General features: G+C 50.0%; 2 protein-coding genes across 2 annotated transcripts; one reads left to right on the top strand and one right to left on the bottom strand.

Annotated features, from left to right (window-relative positions):
• The first annotated feature begins 364 nt into the window (after positions 1–364).
• On the top strand, positions 365–11,817 carry CA11 (carbonic anhydrase 11). Its single transcript, XM_044447923.1, has 9 exons — positions 365–471; positions 1,277–1,351; positions 4,893–5,035; positions 6,670–6,855; positions 8,474–8,569; positions 8,658–8,730; positions 9,192–9,346; positions 9,699–9,864; positions 10,799–11,817. The coding sequence occupies exons 1-9, from the start codon at positions 408–410 to the stop codon at positions 10,831–10,833; spliced, it is 993 nt and encodes a 330-aa protein (XP_044303858.1). The 5' UTR covers positions 365–407; the 3' UTR covers positions 10,834–11,817.
• Positions 11,818–16,368: 4,551 nt separating this feature from the next.
• SULT2B1 (sulfotransferase family 2B member 1) lies at positions 16,369–24,354 on the bottom strand. The gene is made up of 6 exons (XM_044447959.1): positions 24,219–24,354; positions 22,493–22,701; positions 21,220–21,346; positions 20,847–20,941; positions 19,338–19,518; positions 16,369–16,484 (listed from the first exon to the last, which is right to left on the bottom strand). The coding sequence occupies exons 1-6, from the start codon at positions 24,352–24,354 to the stop codon at positions 16,369–16,371; spliced, it is 864 nt and encodes a 287-aa protein (XP_044303894.1).
• Positions 24,355–24,859: the final 505 nt, after the last annotated feature.

Here is a 24,859-nt window from a genome sequence, read left to right as displayed (position 1 = left end):
GGGCGACCCCCCTCTCGTGGGGCCCCCGAACCCTTCCCCTTGCCCGGCTCGCCATTCCATCTTATAAGCGAAGGGAGGGGGACGGGGGTATCCCCTGGAGAGGGGGCGGGAGAAAGATGGAGAGATGGAGGAAAGAGAGCTAGGAAAGAGCGGGTGGGGGGAGAGGAGCGCGATTAGATAGATTAGTTCGGCAGACGGGCGGGCGGGCGGACAGACGGGGCATGGAGAGGGCAGGGGGCTTTCGGGAGTGATACAGATTGTCTGTGGGAGGCACAAGGGCTCGCCGGACACGCGTGGGTCGCGGGGGTCGCGAAAGCCATCTTCCGAGACTGCGGACGGAGGCGCCACGCGGGATGCTGAGGAGGGGGCATCTCCCGATCTGAGGCAGCCCCCCCCCCCGCTACAGCATGATGACGACCAGACTGGGGGGGCTTTTCCTGTTGGGGTTCCTGACAGCAACTTGTATGGCTGGTAAGAGACGGAAGGAGGTGAATGGGGCAGGTGGGGGGTGCGAGGAGGGGTGGGGGGAGCGGGGAAGAGCTGCCCGTTGCAAAGCAAAGGAAATTCCCTGGAAGAAAAATGCTAGGCTAAGCTAAAGGTAATCAGGGTAGCAACCAGTCAAATGTTTAGTGATCTGTCTGTTCATCCATCTCTTTCTATAGGCATAGACATATAGGAGCAATTTATTAATTTCAGATCATCCTAATTTATTCATACTAATCTACCCATAAAATCCACCCACCCTTTGTAAGCTTTTTACTCGTAGAAACCCCTCTTTCTACTCTTTCTCCCCTTGGTCTACCTATCCACCTGTGCCTGTGCCTCTTTCTGTACCTGGCTATGCAAGGCTTAATTTTTCCTCTTGGGTTCAAGTCCCTTCTGTTCTTGTCTGTGCCAGGACCCTGGTCCTGCAAGCATTAGCTGAAGTAGTAAGAGCAGGGACAGAGTGTCTCTGAACATGTACAGTGTGCCTTCCCTCTCTACTGGGTCATCCCAGGTGGTCTGCTCTTCTGGGTGGCTATTTATGGCAGGAGCGGCAACAGACTTGCCTGGAGTCTCAGTACCTGCCCCCGGAGAACTCCAGCATGACCCTCAATGGCTCTTCTGTACAACCTGTGTGTTAGCCATTCAGGAAAGAAAGACAGCAAGAAAGATGCAGAGGCAGAGGGTTCCAAGCAGAAATAGGTTGCCCTTTCCATGCATCTGCTTCCTGCACTAACTGCCCTCATTAATTAATCCTTTCTCTTCTGTCCTCCTTTCCCCCCCCCTCCTCCAGTACAGTTTGTTCCTGCAAAGACCTACGAGGACTGGTGGGCTTACAAGGAGACGCTCCACGGTAGCTTTGTGCCAGGTACGAAATTCCTGTGGCTGCGAGTGTTGGTGCTTGTACTGATGAAGATGATGATGATGATGATGATGATGATGGGCGAAGCATCAGAGAATGAATAGTGGCTTACCACTGCTTTTCTCATTCGCTTTTTAAATACAGCAGGACCCCTGTATCCATGCGGATAGCTTCCAAGCCCCCCAGCAGATACCTGAAACCACAGGTAGTAGCAAATACTACAGTTGCAGGGTTAGAAGAGCAGGATCAGTGTAAAATGGGAAAAACCACAAGTATCTCCGGAGAAAAACGCAAATATCTCTAGAGTTTTTGCACCCACTGAGACACATGAGTGAGGCTGGCTAGTATCGAGACAAAGAGTGTGGCATTCCCAGCCAGCATGCAGTTCCCTAGAGATATCTGCAGTTTTTCCACTTTTGTGAGGGTCGTGTGAATGTGGAGGGCTGATGGTCAACCTCCATTAAGTGAAACCATGGTAACTGAGACAGTGAATACGGGAGTCCTGCTGTATCCCAACCCAGGTAGCTGTCTGTGAATTCTGACTGTGTGCAGAGAATTCCTCTTGCATCAGCATTTCTTGCAAGTGGAATGTATATCAAGGCCCATTGAAGGAAGCTGACTTTTCCTTTCCTGCATGATGCCCTATTGTCTGATGCCCTGTGGAACTCACAGACACAGGATCTTATATGGGTCAGCAGAATAGCCAGGTCCAGAGTGGCCTTTTCATTCAGGACAGAAGAAACTGGGTGAGACCCGTAGCTTGATGGAAGAACACCCATGCTTAGCATGCAGGTAGATTCAGGATGACTCGTTCCTGGCTTGTCCAGTTCAAAGGATCATGTAATGAGTGATGGGAAAGAACTCTGCTTGCCAGTCGGAAAAGACAAAAAGCCCAGTCTGGTTCCTAATTTAAAATCATAACGGGAGACAGTATCAGAAAGGTGAATCCCATAATGCTTATTTAGATTTTTTTAAAAGATAAACATGAGAAAAGACTTGCCTGCAATCTTCCCATGATAAGAAATTGAATACCAAATTAAGTGGAGATCTTTCAGACGTAGCTCTGAAAATATGATGGATGGGAAAGGAATTTATAGGACGGAAAAAAGGACCAATGGAAAGCTGGCTTGGCAGGCCAGCCTGGACTTCCAGGAAAGAAAAGGAACGGGAAAAGAAGGGATGCATGGTGGGAAGAAGGGAGAAAAGTGAGTGGGTGGGGGAGGGGTCCTCTTTGAGTCAGGAGGGTTGGTGACCCAGAGCACTTTCTGGCCCCGAGATGACTTAATTTTAGTCTGCTTAAAAAGAAAGCTTGCAAACTTTGTCATGAAAGATAACACGCTGCAATGTTTAAGTTTGTTTTGCTTGCCAAATGTTGACGGGGACAAGCTGGCGGCTACGCCTTGTTGTTGTTGTCGTCATTTACATATCATTTATAAGATATGCAACTGGTCTTCCTCGTCATGGCAGGAAACTTGAACGGTGCAAGAAGTGGCAGATAAAGCTAAGAAAACAGAGTGAGGATTTCCCTTGTCAAATGATGGGGCACCTGGTGGAAAGATCACCCGCTTGGGGCCTTGCCCTCCTGCTTTAAAACGTCCACTTCTCCCTCACTTCTCTTGCCGCTCTGCATTCCTTTTCCTCCCATATGCTCTTCCTCCTCCCGCCTCCCCTTCCCAGGCCTTGGCTCCTGCAAAACTTCCAAATGTGGCGGCGGTGGCTGGCGGCAGGGAAAACTAACTCCCAGCTTTGCCATCTGAATAAGCTAGGCCGGTTAAGCAGATGCATGCAAATGGAGTAAATTTGCATAATTTATTCTGAGCTCAGGATGTGGGATTCCTCGGCGCGGAATGCTGGCACCGACGCCAGACGGCCAATTAGATCTGGACGCCGGAGAGGAGCAGATGCCTGGCCGGGGACCCCCACCCGCCGCCGGTCCCCCCTGCGCTGGCCGCCGGGAGGACTCGCGGGAGCCCGGGGGTGGGGTGGGGTGGGGGTGGGGGTGCGGGGGGAGGGAGGGAGGGAGGGCCGCCGTGGGAGCGGGCTGCGCCTGCCAGTGCGCAGTGCCGAGCCTCGGGGGGGGGGGGCCGGGCCGGCTCCGCTCGGCAGCTGCAAAAGGCTGCATTAATATTTAATATCTCCCTCACCCGCTCCGGCGATGCAGCGAGCAGAAGGCGGGAGGAGCAGGGCCACTGCGCCGGGGAAGGTGGGTGGCGGGGTGGGCTGGGGTGGGGTGAGGGGGGACCGCTCGCTGCCGGGGGGCGCGGGCCAGCAGGCTCCCCTCCCTGCCCCTGCCTGGGAGGGCAACGGGGGAAAGGGCAGGACGCGCTCCCTTTCGGAGGGAGAGAAAAACCGTTGGGTGCACACGTCTGGGCGAGGAGACAGAAGCGCACGGTGAAGCGCAGCGGGAGTGAGGGCTGGAAGCCGTCTGCGTGCGCACGGAAGCGGGCTTCGCTGCCTTGCGCCGGCACACATCCCCTGGGCTGGAAGAAAAATAAGTCGCTCTCTTCCTTTTTAAGCACACACGGAGAGAGGGGGCAAACCCCAGAGCATGTGACCAGGCGCGGGCATGCGAACGGTCACAGAGAGACTGATGCACCCGCAGGTGGTGCATGTATGCACAGAGGCCAGCCCCAGCTTCAGCGGGCCTGTGCAAAGGTGCCTTCGGGGCCTCCCTGCCTCAGTGGGTCCCGCCACCACGTCACCTGCCCCGCTCTTGCCCCTCAGCCTTTCTCTCATCCTCATCATTGCTTGCTTGAGAGGCAGGGAGCTGGCAAGGGAGCCAGCAGAGGCGTGCATTGCTCTTCCATCTCTCTGGCACCAGTGCGGGGGCAGAACAACAGGCAGGTTGCAGTGAGGAAGAGGAGCAGCAGCTGCAGGGGTCTACTGTCAGTGCACCCCTGCTGGCGTGTGAGCCTTGGTAGGTGCCCATTCAGGCCTTCCCTTGGTGCTGGCTTGGTCACTTTAAGCAAATACACTCCTCGAGCAAAATTCCCTGCCATCCATATGAAACTGGGTAGGTGCACACACACCAATGAGCATTCAAGAACATTCTAGAAGTGCTGGGATTCGGAGACACGCATTTTGATCTTCTTATGTCTGCCTGCATCTTGAGATACAGAAAACTTTTGCATGTCAAGCTGAGTCTGGGGTCTCCATCACCTACTCTCTGGCCCAAAGTGGTTTGCAGTAAAATTAACACTGGGCTGGCATGTAAATACATTTGGTTTTTCTTCCTTATTGTTCTCTTCCTCATCAAGAGCGTTTGTTTGCACATGCAACCAGCTGTGGCAGAGAGAGCCGCAAGGGTGCTTCACAGACCCTACATATTTAAAAAGTCACCCTGGAGGTTGTTGTCAAACAATGACAAGCACACACAAACACACACTGTCTGGCTAAAGCCCTCCCCAGACACGCTCCTGCTCTCAACTCTCTGTAATTGCACCCCAGGGACCGGGGGATAAAAGTGTATGTTTTCCTTGTCTGTTTCTCAAGGCTCCATCCCAGCAGGACTCAGTCCCAGGATCTGTTTTATATCGTTCTTTTGCAGGTCCCCCGTTCTGGGGTCTCGTGAATTCGGCTTGGAGCCTCTGTGCCATTGGCAAACGCCAGTCCCCCGTGGATGTCAACACGAGCCAAATGGTGTTTGACCCCTTTCTTCCTCCACTTCGACTAAGCACAGGCGGGAAGAAGGTGCGTGAATGAGTCCACTAGTTCTCCAGAACTTGCTCTGTCCGGGGAATGACCACACCAAGGTTTGCAGCCTGAAAGGATTCAGGCTTCCTTCAGTGGTGTGTTGGGTGCTTGCAGGTGCACCTTGAACACCTGTCAGGTGTTGTACAGCTATTCTGGCTTCTCTTCCTTAACGGATCTTTTGTGGTTGAAAAAAAAAGGATGCAAGAAGGAATGGAAAACATGAAAGGGTTTCAAATGGAAGATGATGACATGACTACCAGCTGTAAAACTCCATGTTTGATGTAAGGCAATGGTCAGATACAAACCCTCATCTGGAAACAGCCTTAGTCCTGCTCAGCTTCTCATGCTGATTTTGGTGGGACTTCGGTGCAACCAAGCATGCCTGTATGGACAACAACGATTAAGATATTTTGAACTGATTCCAGATTTGGGCTGGATCCTACCCAGGGAGCTTACCGACAAAGCTTTCATTGTCTAATCGGCTCGCCTTGTGCAAGGCCTTTGGGGCGGGGGTGGGTCTGGATGTCATAATCTTCCGTTTATAACCCTGCCGTCTTTTTTCCCCAAGTGCTTCTTCCATCTTTTTTCTTACCTCATAAAACCCATCTAGAAGGGAAGGGCAGAGTAGTGGCATAATGCCTTTTGATTGGTATTATTAGTCTGTCTGGAAGCACTCTCAACACATTAAATATTTTGGGAGGCTTTCCAATTTAATAAGACCACTTTGGGTATGACTGTATTTGGAAGCAGCCCTTCTGCTTCGTTAACAGGACCCCATTAATAGGATCATGAATGAAGGCTAAAACAGGAATGATAAAACGTTATCGGAAAAATTGACCAAAGGGAGAGGCGTTCAATGGCCAACCATGTCACAAATACACTTTAACCTGGTATCTGAATGCCAGTGGGGAATGCGCCAAAGGCATGTCCAGGAATAAGAAGTTCCGCAGCATGGGGGCCACAACGGAGAAGGCCCTGTCCTTCCTACCCACCATGCCTCTGCTGGATGAAACATGAAGCAGCGGCCCTACTGAGGTATCAAGTGGAGATAGGATAACATAGGCCAGGAATGGAAAACCTCGTTCAACCCAAGGACAAAATTCCATATTGCATTCCAGTGGTGGGCAGGGCCAAAGCTGAATAAGTGGGGCCGAAATGCCAACCTAGTTTAGCTTGACATTCTAATTCCCAGTCACTGAGTCTTAGAAGCCACATTTCAGCCTTCTAGGTTGGGGGAGAGCACACAAAAGGTGGGACACCAGCAAATAATTGCAAGTTTGGGAAAAGGAAAGCAGGGAGGCCATCTGGGAAACCCCAGAGTGCTAGACTTGGCCAGCGACCCTGATTTAGGAGGACACATACCTTTAAAGGAAATCAGCAATAGTAGTAGCATTTAAATAGCACATTTTCGGTCAACAGAGCATTTGTACAGAGTATCTCTGCACATGTGATAACAGCCCTTTAGGCGAGGCCAGTATGTGGGACTGGGGCAGAAGCCGTGGCGATGATAGCTTGGCTAATGCTGCCAGTTGTGTTTAAGGCTGGATTGCACAAAGCACGTGCCTTTGGATCTGCCTCTTCCTCACTCTGAGCTGACCGCCTTTCCCTGTCTTGCTGTCTCCCTCTGGCAGATCAGTGGCACCATGTACAACACCGGACGGCACGTCTCTTTCCGCCCGGACCCGCTGCAGCTGGTGAATGTTTCCGGGGGGCCCCTTCTCTACAGCCACCGGCTCCAGGAGCTGCGCCTGCACTTTGGCAGCGAGGACGGGTTTGGCTCTGAGCACTGGATCGATGGCGAGGGCTACTCCGCCGAGGTGACCAAAGAGGCATATCTTGTATCAATGATGTTAGACTTGCTGCACGAGATGTGCTTTTTGGATGACTTTAGCAAAGGATCCGGGGGATGAATGGAATGGAAGTCTCTTGCAGGAGAGCAGGCTCTCTTTCAGCCCAGGGGCCGAATGCCATTTCGGAGGCCAAAGGCAAAGCAATGGGGCCAAAACCACCGCATGTTTTAATTCAAAACGCTTGCTGCCAGTAACTAAGCCTTGGGAATGGCACTTTAACATTTCAGAATGGGAATCAAGCTGTGCAAAGAACAGCAAATCACCAGATGATTCCACGTGGCTAGTTGAAAGGGGATGTGGCCCGGGAGACGGGGAATGGCCACCTGGGAAACTCAGTGGCCTGAGATTCTGCATCCCTGCTGTGTTGTCTATGCAAGCTAAATTGCTTTGGGTGTACACATATGTGTACATTAGTGTGCTTGGCCCACTGCTGGCCCAGCATCTCAGGTGGCCCTCAGGTTGTACACACCTGTGTGAGCCCTGAAATTTGGTACATGGGTCATCAAAGTCATCTGTGGCATTCTACCCACACATGGTTAAGGTATTTCCAGACCACCGCAAAAGCTGAAATTGAGACACACAACACCAAAATCCATTATAAAAGGTCACACCCAGCACAGAGTAAGCAAAGCTTCTGTTTGAATGAATTTCACAGTATATTGCTGGGGTTGCAGGATGAGTTAGATCTGGGGACTTAAAATCCAAATACAATTTCTAGAACATCTCTGTTTGGATAAAATGATAAAGTGCAGTGCAGTTCAACCCGTTCACCCTTTCCACATTCGCTCAGAGTTACCAAATGTAGGAGCAACAGAACCCCATGGTCAGTCTTCAGTTCTTCATCCTTTCTTTTTCCTGGCCACCTACACGTTTCTTCTGGAATCCTTTCACCCCCCCCCCCCCCCCCAGAAGGGGTGATTAAATGATCTTATGGCATGCGGGGTGCTGGTGGCCCGGCTGCCCCTTCAGACCTAGCCTTGGGGGCCCTGTGCCTTGAAGGGTCCCCAGGCAAGGCACCCTCCATGAGCCCCCTTCCTCAGAGCATCGGCCTTCTCGGCGCCATGGTCACAAACTGCTCTTGCACCTCCGCCTCTTCTTCAGCATCGCAGGTTGGCTGCTGCACTTCTCATCCCCTCAGTGGCCTAGACCAGAGCGAGAGGCAGGAGGTCGAAAAGGGGCTAGTCAAGAGGGTTGTCTGTGGGGTGCAGAACCTCAGCACCATGCCTGCCTGTGATGCTGGCCCCGACCCAGTTCATCCAGCTGCAGCCAAAGCCTCGTTATCCATGAATCCTAGTGGTTAGAGGAGTGGATTAAGATCAGGAATATCCAGGTTGAAGTCCTCACTTAGCCGTGCGACTGTGTGAGTGATCATGAAGCAATACCTTCTCTCTAAACCTTGCCTCCCTCACAGGGTTGTTATGAGGTTTTACTGGGGAAAGCAGAGAAGCCTTTGTCCTGCCTTGAGCTCCTTGGAAAAAGGGCAGATGATTAATGCAAGGACTGAATAAACTGCTCTATGCCTGCTAAAAGCTAGTCTTCTTTCCAAGTGCTATACTTTGTTTTCTCCTTCATTCCTCCCCTCTAGGTGCAGCTGATCCACTACAACCAAGAGCTGTACCCCAATATCTCAGAAGCCTCGCGCAATCCCAACGGCTTGGCTGTCATTTCCATCTTTGCCAATGTGAGTTCATCCTTCACCTCTAGGGGGCATCAGACTCCACCCTGGTGGAGAACAAGAACCAAAGCCTTGATTTGATTTCTGTCTGCAGATCGGGACAAGTCCCAATCCATTCCTAACCAGGCTGTTGAACAGGGAAACCATTACCCGGATCTCATATAAGAGTGAGTTGGACTCTTTTGAGGGAAATTGGGGTGGGGACGTATCAGAGGACAAGATGGTTAAGACCAGGAAGGAGAATGACAGTGCTGTGGGGATGGACAGATGAGATATGGTAGGATTTTGTAAAAGTGTGAAAAATGTAGAGGAAGTAGATAAAAAGGGCACATTTGTCTTTTATGTTCTGAATTAGAGATCACCATCAGAACAAAAGATAGGAAACGGAAAATGGACGTTAAGTCTTTTGGCTATGGTTTCTAAACTGATCTTCCACCAGCCTAGCTTTGAATACTAGCTGCTTTGCACAAAGAAAGTTAGCCTTGCTTGCCCGTACCTTGGAAGTGTTGGTGAGGGCTATTGTTGGCAACAGAAAGCTGAACCGTTAGAAGGACCTTTGACCCAATCCTGCCGAGTTCTTCTTGTGCTCTTAAAGTACGTGTGGGTGTGGGGATCTCTTTTCCTGCAGACGATGCTTACCTCCTGCACGATCTGAGCCTTGAAGATCTTTACCCCGAGACCTTTGGTTTCATCACTTACCAAGGATCCATGTCAACCCCTCCATGTTATGAAACAGCCACTTGGATCCTTGTTGACCGACCCATCAACATTACCTCTGTACAGGTAGGACCCCTGAGGAAGGGCATCTCTGAGCTCAGGACAAATCTTCTCATCTGCCCTCTGCCTTTCCCAGGTGTGCCTGGAAGCCTGCTCTGAACCCGCAGGGGAGATGCAGGGGAGCACGCTGGCTCATCATCCATGTTGAAGGCCGTCTTTGTGCTTGTTCCTCACCTTGGGCAGCAAAATGTCTTCAGTCAGCCTTGAGAGGAACTAGTTGTTCCCTTGTTCCCTGCTCATTCTCTCTCGACCGATTAGACTTTTATAGCCCCCCTGCCCCCCGCTCCATCCTAAGAGTCTAGGAGTCCTGATATGGCCTATTGTTCCTGCCTCCTTCTCCCACCTCTCTTTTCCTCAGATACACTCCCTCCGTCTTCTCAGCCAGAACCTCCCTTCCCAGATTTTCCGGAGCATGAGTGACAACTCCAGACCCCTGCAGCCTCTTTTACACCGAAGCCTTCGGGGCAACCGAGATCCACGGCGCCCCACTCGGCGTTGCAAAGGGGCCAACTACAGGCTACACGGTATGCAAGTTAGAAGCCCACACGTGGCTCTTCCGTGGCCTGATCCACTAGGCATCAGTCCTGGTCCACTTACTGAGCTCCACAATTGTTCCTTCTTTTCAGAATGCTGTCCTGCCTTTCTAAGTACTAGTCAAGGCTGTGTGAAATCAGAGGGAAAAAATCCACAAAGATAAAAATAAAATAAATGTCCTCCTGTGTCACAGACCTAATGAAATTAGCCCCAGAGGAAAGCTAGTTTTCGCAGTGTGAAAGTGTAATCTGGAAGCAGCAGTAGCTGAAATTAAAAGGTGCTAGACTGAAGTATTCAGCCGAGCCAAAAAGCTCATGTTTAAGGTTGTGGGTAAATTTTAAGAAAATTCAGGGGAGTGGCTTTACCTTTACGCATAAATAAAAGCTGCTTGCAGATTTTTCTTTCCTCCAGCCTTGCTACTGCTTCAAATGATCTTCCTGAGTCATGGAGTGGCATTATTTTCAGGATTGGGTTGGAAAAAAATATGGCTGTTCCCAGGAGCGGGAAGGCGGCTGGGCGGCTGTCTTTTTGTTGTTGCAAAATAAAAGAAATGCGAACCTTCAGTCCCCTGACATTTAAAGGTTATGCTGCCTTCCCCATTCTCAAAATTCACTCATCCCCTGAAAGACACTGAATACCCCCCACACGCAAAGGGGCATCTTTCCCATTAAGGGACATCTTTCCTATTAAAGTGTGTGTGTGTGAGAGAGAGAGAGAGGGAGAGAGATTCACTGAACCTTAAATTTAAACAAACAACCTTAAATGTAAAGACTCATTTAATGTAACTTGCAATTTGACCAAAACAAAAGTGGGAGAGTGGTTTTCCCAAGAAAGAGGTCAGAAGAGGAAGATTCCCTGAACCTGGCAAAAGGAAACCAGAGACAAGATCCTTACACTATATGATGTTTTTCTTCTCTTTTGCAGTTGATGGTACACGGCCTCCTAAAACTGTCATGTAGCTGAAGCCTGTCGGAGCACGTTTTTCCTGTTGAATGTTTGGGGGTGGCTGTCGCTCCCTCAAAATTTGATGTCTAACTGAGGAAGCTACAACCTCCTGCCTCTGGGTGACTCGCTTGTCCCCCACCATGCAAAAGGGAATTAAAAAGGGTGCCAGCGTGCAGGCGCAGGACAGCTTCCCTCCAGGGTGCCTCGGAATGCATTCGCCCCATTATGGCTCCTGGAGCGGTGGTACAATGTGCCCGAGGCGATCTATCAGCAGAACGTGGCTTGCTGCTCACTGATCAGCCGTATTGTAAAAGGGAGTAGGGAGCCCCTGAAGCTTGAGGACTAGAATGCTGCCTTCTGACATTACCTCCCTGCTTTCCCAAACAAAATATCTTTTGTTGCAGACATCAACAGATGCAACGTATCTGTGAATCCCAAAGGCTAGGGAGAGAGAATGTGCCCCAAAGTTTGGGCAGTCCAAGCAGTCTATGCTGGACAGATATGTGTGTCCCAAGTGTGACACACCGCCCTCAGAATATTTGGCGGACATAGAAATGCAGGCGGGTCATCTGGGTGTTCCCTGGAGCCATGGGACACAGTAAATGAAAGCAGGACTGTTTCCTCCAAGTGTTAATTCCCCAAACCTCAAGGTGCTTCGGGGGCAGGGTGAACATGCAGGGCTATCTCACAGACCCCGAGTTCCTTTCATTCATTTGGGGGAGAGTCATACACATGGAACTTCACCCCACTTTCTGTGTAAACGGGAGAATCTGGGGTGGACAATACCAACAAGAGTCCCCTTCCCTAATGCTCAGTTCATCCTGTGTGGGTTGGGAGAACAGAAAATGCGCAGGGACATCATGACGATTTCTGAACAGCTTTTAAGACCCTTGGCTGGGAAGCAGGAGAGGGAAGGATTTTGTTGCCAAATGAAGCCACCTTTTGAATACGAATGATTATTATTATTATTATTAATTAAAAGTCAATTTTCAAAACAAGCTTTGATTTCCTTTGAGTGAAATTTCTTTCAATGAAACCAAATCTGGACTTCATGATATCCTGACTCGGGTCAATAGGAATTTGTCATATAAATGGTGTGCATGCAGGGTGGGGGGGGGATTTAAAGCACAAAGGAGGAGGGGGGTGAGTTCACATATGCAGAGATACTTTCCTCTCTGAAACAAAACCTTTCCCACAGTTTTTCTTTCGTGAGTGAACATTTTAAAGGCAGTAAAACTCACCAGGGAAAGGATCATACCTGGCCATTCCCCTCCTTGCTAGAACCAGAGCAAGCACCCCCAGGTTGGCAGGATTGGTCCCAGAAACTGCTGGAACTCTCATTCTATGGACAAGCACCAGCTGGGAGTCCCGGAGGAAGTGTTACATAAGAAGGGCAAGCTCTTCCCTCCAGAACTGGCCTCAGCCAGGGAGGCCCTCCTGCTTCCTGCTGCGCCTGCGCCTGTTTCCTGCCTCCCCTCGCCATGCTGCCTCAGCAGCACAGGTCCTCCTGCCTGCTGCAGGGCCTGCATCTTGCCTGAGAGTTCCTGCTCCTAGCTCCTGCCTTTCCATTGCTGCCTTGCTGTTGTGCCTGCCTCTTGTCTGACTTGCATCTTGCCTCGCTGTCTTGTGCATTAACACAGGACTTCCTGTGGGTTGTGGTTCAGCTCCTGCATCTTGCCTGACTCTTACCGCATCTGGTTCCTGTTGTCTTGGGTATCTTGCCTTTTGCTGTTTCCCACCACGCTGGGCCGCCTGCCCTGTTATCCATCCAAGGTACCTGCACCCCCTTTGTCCTCCTGCTTCTCACCTTGGCTGGCTTCTGACCACGTCCTTGTTCTGCCCTCACGCATCCTTCTAGTGCCTGACCTCAGCCTGTACCCAGACTATTATTTGGATTTTCTGTGAAACCCTACTTCTGGGCTCTGTCTTGCTGAGGTTTTGTTGTCCGGGTCCCGGTGCCTCTGCTGCTCTCTTGCCTTGTCTCTGGCTGCCCATGTCCCGGCCCCCAACCTTGACCCCCCCCCCCCAATTAACTGCTGGACAGATGTAGATGAGGGTGGGAAGCGTGTGTCTCTCAGTTCTAGCAGTATGGCACTTGGGGGAGTATGGGAGTTGTAGTCCAGAACATCTGGCAGCCACTTGTTCATTATCCCTGGTGTAGTCTAAGCGCAGGTATGGGATCAGGCCCGGTGCCAGTGCAGCCCCTTCCCACATTCTGTACCACTGAATGGGGCGACCTGCATGCCCACCGCTCTGGGCTGGAGGAGGAAAGGTGGCGCATGACTGTAAGAATAAATAGCATAAAACCAGCAGCCTCTGCACACAGAAATGATACAGGTGCCCAGGGGTTAAAAAGTGCATGTATCCTTTCAGCCATGCTTCCAAGGCAGTTTACAAAAACACAAAAAGGGCCAAATGAATAATAATACCGTACAAGACTTAAAAACAACAACTTTAGAAGGACTGGGAGGATGCAAACATCTTGTCCTGGCACCTAAAGGGCAGCAGTGGCGACAGGCCTGAGCAGAGAGACTGTGGTGCCAGAAAGGCAAAGGTGGCCGCTTCTTCCCAGGGGTCCTGCACCTGCCCCTAGACTGGGGACCTCCAAGCAGGAAGCTTGGCACAGAAGCCTGCCGGGCCTTGCCACCGCTGCCCCCTTTGCCCCAGGGAGGGCTGGCCCACAAGTCAGCAAAGGTCTCGTGGACGGACGTGCCATGGGGGTGCTGAGCAAGCATCGTGTGGGGTCCACTCTGCTCGCCCCATACCACACCCCTCCTAAGCCACAGCGATGCCCATACAGCCTAGCACTGCCAATTAAAATGGGGCTTTTTTGGAAGGCGTTTGATGGACGGATTGAGCCAAAGCTCAGAGGTGCAGCACGTGCTTTGCCAGAATGAAGGTCCATGACGTCAGGCACCAGCATCTCCGTTTAAAACCCGCGGGTAGAAGGTAGCTCGGATCTCGGGCAAAATGCCCTGCAGGGGCAAGACTTCTGACTCTCCCTCATGTATCAAGAACTACAACAAACCACTCCATCTGCCTTCCCCTGCATCATACCGCTGAAATGGAAGAAAACTTAGTTTTTATGTGAAAGGACTTCGGGCTCCATTGACTTTACAACCAAAACAGGTTCCTGGGGGCACAGTTCATTAATCAGAAGCACCAGTCTTTTGTAATGAGTTCTGATTGGAGCTTAGTTCTGGAAGCCGAGCAGCGAGAAGACAAACTGGATCCCATGAGCCTAAAGTCTGCCTGCTCTGAATTATAAGGATCTTGGGTCACAGATCTGGGAAAGCATCAGTCTATGTTGGAAGCCACCAGCTTTTGCAAAACAAGGTGGCGGGGGGGGAGGTGTCTCCAGTCCAGCCCTGGGCACGGCCACAGCAGAAGGTGGCCAGAGTTACAGAAGTGACTCTTAATTTTGTGCAGTAGGCTTGCAGGGTTAGAAATGAGAACAGGAGGAGAATGATGCAAGCCGCTTTGATTTCATTGGAGGAAAGTGGGCTATAAATATCATTAATTAAATAAGTCATACCAGCAATCCAGACCCTGACCTGTAGGGGACATGGCTTGGGGGAGAATCCATGAGGGAAAATGGAAAGGTCGGGGGATCTGCTTTCGGAAGAAGACCAACAAGATAACCCAACCCTGTAATAGATGTGTGGGCTAGATGGGTCAGGGCCTAACTCAGGGTGAAAATAATTTGCAGGAAAGATTTTCTGAAAGTCTCAGAAAACCGTTGTTTTTCACTTGCCCACATCATGAGCCTCCATGGGGCAAGAAAGGCTTCTGAGCTTTCCTCGGCTTAACTGCAACATGGCTCTGTTGAGCTCCATGTTGATGGTTTGATCAAAAAGTGGTGATTCAGCAGCTTCCTATGAACCCCCCGCTCCTTAAAGTCCAGCACATAATGCTTGGTGGCATTACGGTATTCAGGCAGACATAATTTTCACAAGACTATCTAGCAGTAGCTGCAAACCAACAGGGCAAAAGCGAGGGAAGCGTGGACAGCTTCAAGATTTCAGTTCTCCAGGACAAAAATAGATGCTTAGAGTGATCTTGCTAAATACAGCTCCCTTGGGAGAACAGCCGTTTTCAGCGCAAAAAGCCAGGAACCAGAGAAACTGGAGCATCAGGAGGAATTACAAGGTGCAAAGTTACCATGTAGCGGCAACTAGCTGAGGAAGGGAAGATTTCAGTGTGAATGAAGCTTGAATTTAGTAGCTGGGATGTTGCGGAAATTGAAGTTCCACTGCCCCCTGGTGGAAGCCTTTCTTGAATTAGGTCTTCATTGTGAAGGTGAGGGAATGTTGTATTATTATCAAGGGTTGAGAGAAAGTGTCAGCACAGAAAGATGCACCATGCTGGGAGAGAAAGAAGGGGAAGAGGCAAAACTCACAGAGGACTAGTGAGGTTTGTGGGCTTCCTATTGACAACGGTCTGGCCTCCATCCCTGCTTCCCTAGGCTTCCAGGCTTATTCACCCTTTTGTTCTTCTTCTGAGCTCCCATCTCTTCTGAGGCCACATGAGACTTTTCTTCAACCTTGGCTTGCCTGCCTTTTAATATTGACAGCCAAACCTTGCCCCTCACTCTTCCTGTCCCACCCCCTGTGATTTTGCCCACATTTTCCCATCAGCATTAGCCCAGCATCTCAAGTGAGCAGCTGTTATGCATACAGGCAGTCCCAGAGCTGCGAAAGTCGGAGTTACAAGCAATCCTTACTTACGAACAAACTGCCTTAAAGCCTGTTAATTTAAAAAAAAATATTGCAGGAAATCATCATCACCATGGAGAGAGAGGAAGCAAAAGGGTAGAGAGGGAAGCTTGCAAAGCAAGTCTTCCTGCCCTGCCCTTCCAGAGGAGGAAATCCTTCTGGCATTTCCTTGCTGCAAAGAGGAGGCACTGATGAATTTAGGCATTTGGAAAGAGGTGGCGGCTTAGAGGTATTTGTGTTTTTTCCACTGTCATGGGGGTCCTGTGCCCCGACACCTAATGTGGAGGGGTGGCTATATGTGATCTGACTTACATACAAATTTGACTTAAGGATGAATTTCTGTTTTCTCAGGAATGGAACTCGTTCAGAATCTAGGGACTGCCTGCACTCGGATCAAGGCCTTCGTTCCCCACGAGAGGCTATTGGCAACTCCCTTGCCAATGTGTCTTTCTTTCTTCAACCACTGGTTATTTATTTATTTGTTTGCTTTGTTTACCATAACATCCCGCTGTTCTTCCACCTAGACGGCGCACGCAGGGTCACCCGACGCCCTCTCCTCCAGGCATTGGCCTGCCATGGCTACGGCGAGGCGCTCCATCGCACACCTTCATACCATGCCCTGAGACCCTGCGACTTTCCAGCCGTAGTGTGGTCACTTCCGGAATCATCCGCACTTGCTTCCGAGAGCCCCGGCTCCCCATCTGTGCACTCTACTTCTGCCTGCCCCACCCCAGATGTTCCCACTAATCTACGACGTGTGGTGCTAGACAATTAGTATCCTGCCAAGTCATTAATCAGTCCAGTGAGGGAGGGAATGGGCAGGGAAAGCAGGCTTCATTCTTTGTCCCATGGAAATGTGACGCTCAGGTCTCGTGTGCACTCCTGGTAGATCTGGTCAAAGTGTTCACTCTGCGCAGGGGTGAGGTGGTTCTTCCAGTCACCGGAGATCCCTGGAAAGTAAAGACAAAGACAAAATCCAATTAGAAATGGGGCAGATGAGATGGAGGAAGTTTTTCCTGAAGCAGTTTGTGAACAACATGTGGAATCCAGCGCTGCGACAGTGCCCACCTTCTATTTTTTATTTACCTCAAATATTATTAGAGTGTCACTGCCGGCAGCCATTCCAGCAGACGATGCTGAGAAAGCTGAGTGGGAAGGAAGAAGGGCCATTGAACAGCCCTGCTTTGAGATCTAATTCCCCCCTTCCCTTTTCCTTATTTCTTGCTCCTTGTATGTCACGTCTTTTTTGATAGTGAGCCTGTAGGCACAGACTGTCTTGTATTACTATTTATATGTAAGCCGCTCCAGGAGCCTTTCTGACTGAAAGGTAACACTTTAAACAATAAAATATAAATGCAGCAATCTAAAAGTCAGCATAAAGATTTGAAAGAACAAGGTTAAAATGAAATAAAAATGAACATCTATTCGTTTAAAAGTGTGTTGGAACATTCAGCACTTTAAGGCCTGTGGAAAACATTCAGGGAAGGAGGTGGGGCACCAGAGGAAAAGCCTTGGTCTTTTGTGCTTTCCACCCTAATTGGGCTTACTAACAGAGCCTAAAGGGATGCCCATGGATGCAGGCAGTCCTGGCAGTCAACTGGTCCTGTCACTTAGGGCTTTAAAGGGATATGCTGGCACTTTGCAGCTGGACCCAGAACCACACAAGGTGGCTGGTACCAAATCAGTATCATATGCTTTGACCACCCAGCCCTGGCAGCTACATTCAGCACCAGCTGAAGTTTCCAGGCCATTGCTAAAGGGGTAGACACATTCATTTTGAATTAATCCAGCAATCATATGAGCCACATTAGCTAAAAAGTGGGCCTCTGTCTCGGCTTTGCCGATACCGCTACCTAAGAATGTCCAATCAACTGGCCCAATTAGCTGGATTCTTGGTCTGATACTGCAAAGCAGTCCTTAGATTCTTAGGATGGCCAAGGAAGCAGCAAATGTTATGGGACTGGAGGTCCCATCAGGCAGAGGCAGGTGAGACTGGCTAGAGCAGAAATTTGCGAATGGCAGAACAGGTCCAGCAAGAAATGGAGGGCATCTCTGTGGCAACATCACCTTTCTGGATGTGCTTCTGCCGCCCTCAAACAGGAGATCTGGTACACAGAGAGGCCTAGGCCAAATGTATGGCCTCTGGCAGCCACTTAAGAACAGAAGAAGGGCTGTGCTGGATGAGGCCAAGACCCATTCTGTGCCCACGTATGACCGTGGCACACCACGAGCAAAATGTGGCTGCGATGGCACCCTCCTGCCCAGGTGCCCCAGCAACTGGGATAAATGGGCTTCGTGCCTCTGATCCTGGAGGTAATACAGAGCCATCATGACCCGGAACCACAGCTAGCCTGCTTAGACCGATGTGCCTAATCCCCTTTTCAGTCTGTCCAATCAGCCCCTTAATACAATGGGGAAACAGTCCTCGGATTCCTGTAAGCCTTTTGCTGCCTGAAGCAAGGGACAAAATGGTGCTCCCCTCATACACAAAACAGACCCCGGACCGGCACTTGACTTTTTCTCCAGAAGAAGGGACAGCTTCCTCCCTCACACATGAAGGGCCCAGGGCTAGGGCTGGGGGGAAGGGAGGCAGCACGGAAGCCCACAGGTCCCTGCTCCAGCATCTTGCGGCCACCCCCCGGGATCTGCTGCCTCGAGAGACGCCTCACTCTCATCCCACGCGAGGGTTGGCCCCCACCACCTTGCAGAGAGCGCATGCATTCACACAAGCACGAGGCCTGCATGTGTGTGAGGAGTGCAGGAGGAAACAGAGCCTTTGTACTGCTTCTCATACAAAGCACTCTTGAAAAGTTCGCTCACACGACACAGAGGCAAGTTGATGAGCGACAAGCAGGCTTGCTTCCAGAGCTGATTTCAGGCTTCTCGACTGCTCTTTCATCTTTCCGAGTGGAGCAAATGCATCTGGGGAACCATTGCCAGCCCCACCTCGTTTTGTACAGAAGGTTTTGATGTGTGGGGCACGCCTCTTACTGCTGGCCTCTGTAGGGTGGAATCCTGTTCGCTCTGGGCAGCGTTTTATCTACACACACCAGGAAGCTGGGGGAAGGGGGTGGCGCAAAGGAAAGAGGAGACCTGTGCGGCAAGCCACACGTGCTCCTGGGCCAGAATTGTGTGCGTGCTTCTATGGAAAACCAGAGCGCAGGAAGAGCCGGCTTCGTACGGAGCAGAGCACACCCATGGGCTATTCATCCAGACAAATGGCAGAGCTGAAGGGACGCACCCTTTGCCCCGCTCCATTGGCCCAGCCTGAAGGGAGGCTGGGTTGCGTGGTTATTACAATCCATTGTAAGCCCCCCGACTCACTCGATCGAAGGCAAGACATGTGCCCCTGAAATGTGTAAAGAACAGAATGGGTTCCCTCAACAGGGCATCTTCTAGATGTGTTACAATGCCAGCTCCCAACATCCCCCAGCAATTCAGACCTTTGGCTGGGGATGATGGAAGCTGCAGTCCAGCACAGCTGGAGGGCACTGGGTTCAGGAAGGCAGTCACCCAGAAACAGCAGAGGGGGACTCTGCTGATTTCCAACAACCAAGAGATGGTGATGCATATTGGAGCGATCCCAGTAAGCTGCCATGGGAACCCGGAAGAGGGAAGAAATCCCCATGGAGCCTGCCTGCCAGGCCAAGACGCGGCCCCTGGGCTTTCCGGCAAGGGAGCTTTCTGGGGGATGTTGCGGCCTTGAGGTGCTCGGCTGTGGGTGGCACGAAGTGGCTGTTGTCCCCAACTTAGGCACACCCTGAGAGCAGGCTGCTTGCCCCGCACCCCGGCCCTCCGGTCACCTTTGCGGAGGAAAGCGCTCTTCTTCTGGTTCATGAGGAAGCGCGGCGAGAGGGAGAAGTTAGACATCTTATTGCTCTTCATGGCCTCGAAGGAGGCATTGGCCACCACGGCGTCTATGGCTGCGTCGTCCAAGTCCTTGCCCAGGAACTGGCTAATGCGGACAACACTTCCCCGTAAGTCCTAGGGAAAGGGAGCGCAAAAAGGCAGGGCAGCTTGAAAGACAAACCGTTCCACAGGCAACTGGAAATGTTTCACATCACATTAAGCTCTCTTGGCCCTTCCAAAACAAAAGATGCCCATCTGAAGCTTTGGGGATTGTTGTTTGAAGAGGGGTGCAAACACTATTTCCTGAATCTTTCCTTATAATTTTCAACAACTTGGCCCTGGCACCTCATTTGGTCTGAAACAGAGTTCAATATGTATTGTTCTAAATTCATTTATTTAAAACTTTTATATGCCTTCCCTTATGCATAGCATCTCAGGACAGCTTACAATAAACATCAGCTTCCTCCCATTTCCAAGTAATTCTGGCATACTCAAAGGAGGACGAGGGAGAGGAGAGAACGCAGGACATTCTGTGCTGACTGTTTTTGGATACATGGAGAGACAGACTCAGTTTAAACCTGGAATAGCTTATAAGCCATCCTGAGCTTAAAGCGTCCGCTCATCCACTTGATGGCTATCCATTCCCAACTGGAATGGTCTGAGTACTCCTCCCTCTCTGCCCCATTTCTTTCAGCTTAATTACCCTTACAAGAATTGTGAAGGCTCCACTGAAAAGGATAATGGCCATTGTTAGTCATTGCTCCACATATCAAAACAACAAAGGTTCGTTTGGCACATTTAGACTAGCACATTTTTCTCTAGTCTAGACTTCTGTGAACCCGGTAGCCTCAAAATGCAATGGGTTGAGGAGAGATACATCAAAGGGAACAGATTGTGTCCAGGAAGCTTATGCCAGATAAGTCTTTAAGGCCCCAAAAGCTCCTTTGTTGATTTTGCTACAACAGACTAGCAACTCTACCCCCTTGGAAATTGTGTAAAGAAAGACTTCTGGACTTCAGGCACGAATTCTCTCTCAGTCACAGAAATACAAAGAGAAAGATGATCCATGTTTACATGTAGTCAAGCCTAGTAAAATCTTAAAACTGGACTTTTTAAAATGTCATGAGTTTTCAGAAGGGATAACTGCCTCTTGACCTCAGCCAGCAGTCTAACTTGGAGGAAGCCAACTTCCGTTCACCAGAAATACAAGACGGGGATGTTTCCTTTTGCACTTTTGAACCTTTGGAGCAAGAGGTTTGTCCCAGCCAAGAGTACCTGGCCAAGACAGCCACCCGTCCTGCGTGCCATAGAGAGAACGGTGTGGGAATAGTTTTCCCCCGCTGTCAGTGACCTTCAGGCTGTGGCTATCTGAGCGAAGGGAAGGCACATTCCGCTCCCAATGGAGGAACGTCTGCTTGCAAAATGCAAAGCTGTATTTATGAGCAAAATAACATAGTAACGACCTGTTGCAGCTCCTCGTATGTGATGAAGAAGAAGTTTTCCTTGTCCTTCAAGTTCATCCAGCCTTTAACATGGTCAAACCAAGATCCAAAAGGCACTGCAACCACAAGCAAGGACATTAATACCTGGAATATGTCCAGGGGCACAGAAAGGGAAGGAGAAAGGGTGACCCTATACACCAGGAGTGGGAAATGTGTGGCTTTCCAAATATTAGTAGGGTGCAACCCATCCCCCTTGCCCCCCAGCTTTGTCTGTGCTGGGTTTGGCTAATGGGAGCTGCAGTCCTTAAGCTTCTGGAGGGTCACATATTCCCAAGCCCTGCTCTAAACCTCAGGAAGGGAGAAAAGCATTACCAGTTCACACCCGTTCACTCACCATCTCCTTTTAGGAAGCCCTCGAGAAATTGATCCAAGGTGCCAGGGTCTTTATAGGGGCGAAACATTGAGGCAAAGTGATAGAGGGAGACTAAAACATCCTTGGGGTTTCTAACTGTGTAGATGATCTGTTGACAGAAGGTGGAGGAGGCATTGTCAGGCGTGGGAAATAAAGTGCAATATCAGAAAATAGAAACACGGCCCAGTTGTATGAAAACGGTAGGTGGATGACACAGATGAACAGGCATCAGTGAAAATGGCTAACATCTCTGCCTCCTCCTCCATGGCTGTCACTGACCGCGGGCAGGGAAAAATACCTTTTAATCCCACAGTTCTACAATATTTGCTGTCCAGTGTCAGAATCTGACCATGCAGCCCTTTCCTTGGTTTACAGGATGGAGCCAAGCCATTTGAAACGGATCTCACCATGGCTTGAATCCTCGCTGAAATTAGAGCGAAGGGCTGCAGCAAAGAACAGAACTACGGGCTGAAAGCGGGCCTTGGACCAGAGGTAGCTGCAACGAAGTGTTGCAGTGGGTCCTCATGCTCTAACAAAAGTGCTTCTGCCCAGTGTTCCAGCAAGTGCTGGCCCTGCATTTTGGAGGGCAAGGCGGTGGGCCCTTCCTCAGGAGATCTCCCTCCTCACACCCTTGTCAGCAGGTGCTCGTTCTGTCTGCCGTCTTGCTCACCAGGTCCTGTTCACTCTCTTTACAGGCAAAGCGTCATGGCACGTACTGCACACGCTGCTCGTTCTCGCTACTGCAATAGCCTGGGCCAAAGTGAGAGGTGGGTGGGCCAGCAGGTTGCCCTGACGAGGAGAAGCCGCTCCAAGAGGCTCTTGCCCTTGGGCCCCTGCTGAGGCACAGGCCCTTGACATTTGCCCAACCATGCCTACCCTTGGTGCTGGTCCCTTGCTCCAGCCAGCCAGCCATGGGACACACCGAGCTGTAAGGGCTTGATCCAACCAACTCACGCTCCCTTTTCCTTCATTCTTTTGCAACTGACACTTATCATTTCCCGGCTCCCAGAAGTTACTGAGCATTCTCAGTCCACGCTAGGCTCTGTTTTTATTTCCTTCCTTGTTTGTATTTTTAAAAACTGTATTTCTGCATCCCTTGGGATTCACCAGAGCAGGCAGCTATTATTCAGTTTGCTTGTTGAGATTCCAGTGCCAACAGCACTCCACTGCTTGAGTTTGCCGTTAGCAGGAACAGCGATGAAAGGGATACCAAAACGGTGGGAGGTGGGTATCTTGACAGAGAGTCTTCCCTTACCTTGGCTTTGGATTTGAAGAAGGACTTTGCAAAAAGCTGTGCTGGCAGGTGGGAGCTAATAATGCGCGGTGACTTGTTGGTTAGAGCCGTTCTGTATCCTACCACCGTCTCAAACCACGGGGCCCGGTCCCAGTTGGGCACTGTTCTGCACCAGCCAGGGTCACCGTTGCTACAGATGAGACTTAAGATCTCCAACATCCACACGGTCCCTAAGAAGATGAGACTTAAGACCTCCAACATCCACACGGTCCCTAAGAAGATGAGACTTAAGACCTCCAACATCCACACTCACCCCAAGAAGGAGCCCCCAAGCCAACTCCAGAAAGCAGGGTTTAATTTGTTAAACCTGGGCTTCAATTTGCGCACACATGATGATTCTCTTAGTCATCCCAACCTTCTAAGCTCAGAGATAGGCTCCCATCGAAACACTGACTAGATCTCAACCTGCTTAGCTTCAGCAAGGGGGCTGCACCACAAATCTTCAAACTACAAATATCTATTGCACCATAACTATTTTAACCCTATTAAAATTTAGGGAAGTCAGATCAGATGTTCCAGCTGGCCAGTTCAGGAGATCTGTCACAATACAGCCACTAGGATCATTTTTCAACATCCTCCTTTAGTCGCACAACAGCAGCTGCAGCGTAGCCGCGATTGCCCAGTTCAGCTCAGGGCACTTTTAATCATCAGGTCCAAAGGGACAGAGGTTCCAGATGTGCAGCTTCTATCCCCACAGGAATGTAAAAACAGCCCTCTGACTAATGGCCCCTCCTGCCCAGGGCCATCCCTGCATCCCATGGAAGCTTCGCAGGGGCCACCATGTGGGCAACAGCCTTACTTCTCTGGTCAACCAAAATGGGGTGGTTGGAGATCAGCTGCTGAATATGGAGGTTCTGTTGATCCAGGAAGGACATGGACACATCTGGCCCCTCTGGATTTGTCTAAATAAACTGGTGAGCAGTATCACATCTTAGGGAATCAGCTGTGACACATCTGTCTTCTAATGTCTCAATGTGGTCCATTCATTTGAGTGCTTTCAGTAATACGGGAGCCAGAGAGACAATGTTCCCTCTCTCCACACTCCCCACAGAGCCTTTTATATGCTCTTTGCTTTTCTAACTACCCGTCTCACTCTCGTTCCCGTCCCTTCTATGGTATGAAACAATGCCAGCATTTTAAAACAGAAGGGCCAGAACTTGGGCCAAACAGCCAGATCTAAACTCTTGGGGTCCCAGTCTTGTTCTCTGATGTTCCCAAAAAGAAATGTTTTCCTGACTCCACCACATTTCTCCCCATCACTGCTGGCTTCTTGGCCTCTGTGCATTTTTCTCTTCTTCAGAGGTTGAAATGCCTTTCTTAAGGCTTAACTGCTGGTAGGAAATGTGTTATGCAAATACACACTGATAGTTTGGGAATGCTGACCCTACCAATTTAGACTGGAGCTCCACCCATTGCTGGAATGCAGGCCCTGAAAGCTTGTCTGAAATGGAATTCTTTTGGTTTTAATAGATTTTAAATATTCTGACTGCTTTTGTCACTTGATCTTGTAATACCATTTTCAGGTTTTAAGAATGTTTGGTGGCTCTTGTTTTAAATCAAGAGATTGTTTACCTAGGAGTAAAGCTCACTGAACTTGGTGGACCTTACTTCTGAGTAGACATGGATAGGATTGTGCTGCCAGCACAGACGCAGGTGACTCTCCTACCCCAGTCATCTCTGAGAGTACCTGATTTCTGGTAGGTGACGTTGAAAATGTCATCATCTCGAACTTGGAAATTGTTTTCTACCATCTGCAGCACTTTTTCTGAGTAGATGATTTGAGGAAAGCTGATTCCTTTGTACTGGAAATATTCCTTAAACATTCTGGAACCGGCAGATAATAGGAAGGCTGTGAATTGGTGGCAAAAGTTGTTGAATGGCTGAACCCAAATAAATGTCTTCTGCAGCAGGGGGACGCAGACGGCTCTTCTAAAAGGGAGAAAAGATTTATGAAATATCAGGCATGCTGGTGGTAGAAGACGAATGTGCTATAGAAATGGACTCTTAGAACAGGTAAGTGGGCATTTGGACCCAGATCTGTCTGGTTTTCACCCTTATCTTTCTTAACATACTGGCTCACTTCCTGCATTTTTAATGCATTCCGTTTCATTTCGATACCACTTAATTGCTGAAGCCATCTGAGTGATTCATAAAATAATGCTTAAAGCCATTGCATATAAAGCAGAGCATCAAAACTAAAAGAGGCTAAGATGGTCAAAGAAAACCAAATTAAAGCTAAAGTAAAAGCTAAAAAGCTGGCAGGCTATGCAAGAGATCAAAAGAATACCAACACAGTTTTCGGAACTGGATGACTAAAGAGACCTGGAG

This window comes from Varanus komodoensis, unplaced genomic scaffold (genome assembly GCF_004798865.1).
Source record: "Varanus komodoensis strain SLA01 unplaced genomic scaffold, ASM479886v1 scaffold53, whole genome shotgun sequence".
Taxonomy (NCBI): domain Eukaryota; kingdom Metazoa; phylum Chordata; class Lepidosauria; order Squamata; family Varanidae; genus Varanus; species Varanus komodoensis.
The sequence above is the reverse complement of the archived record's forward strand: the minus strand, read 5'-3'. Positions and strand labels throughout refer to the sequence as shown.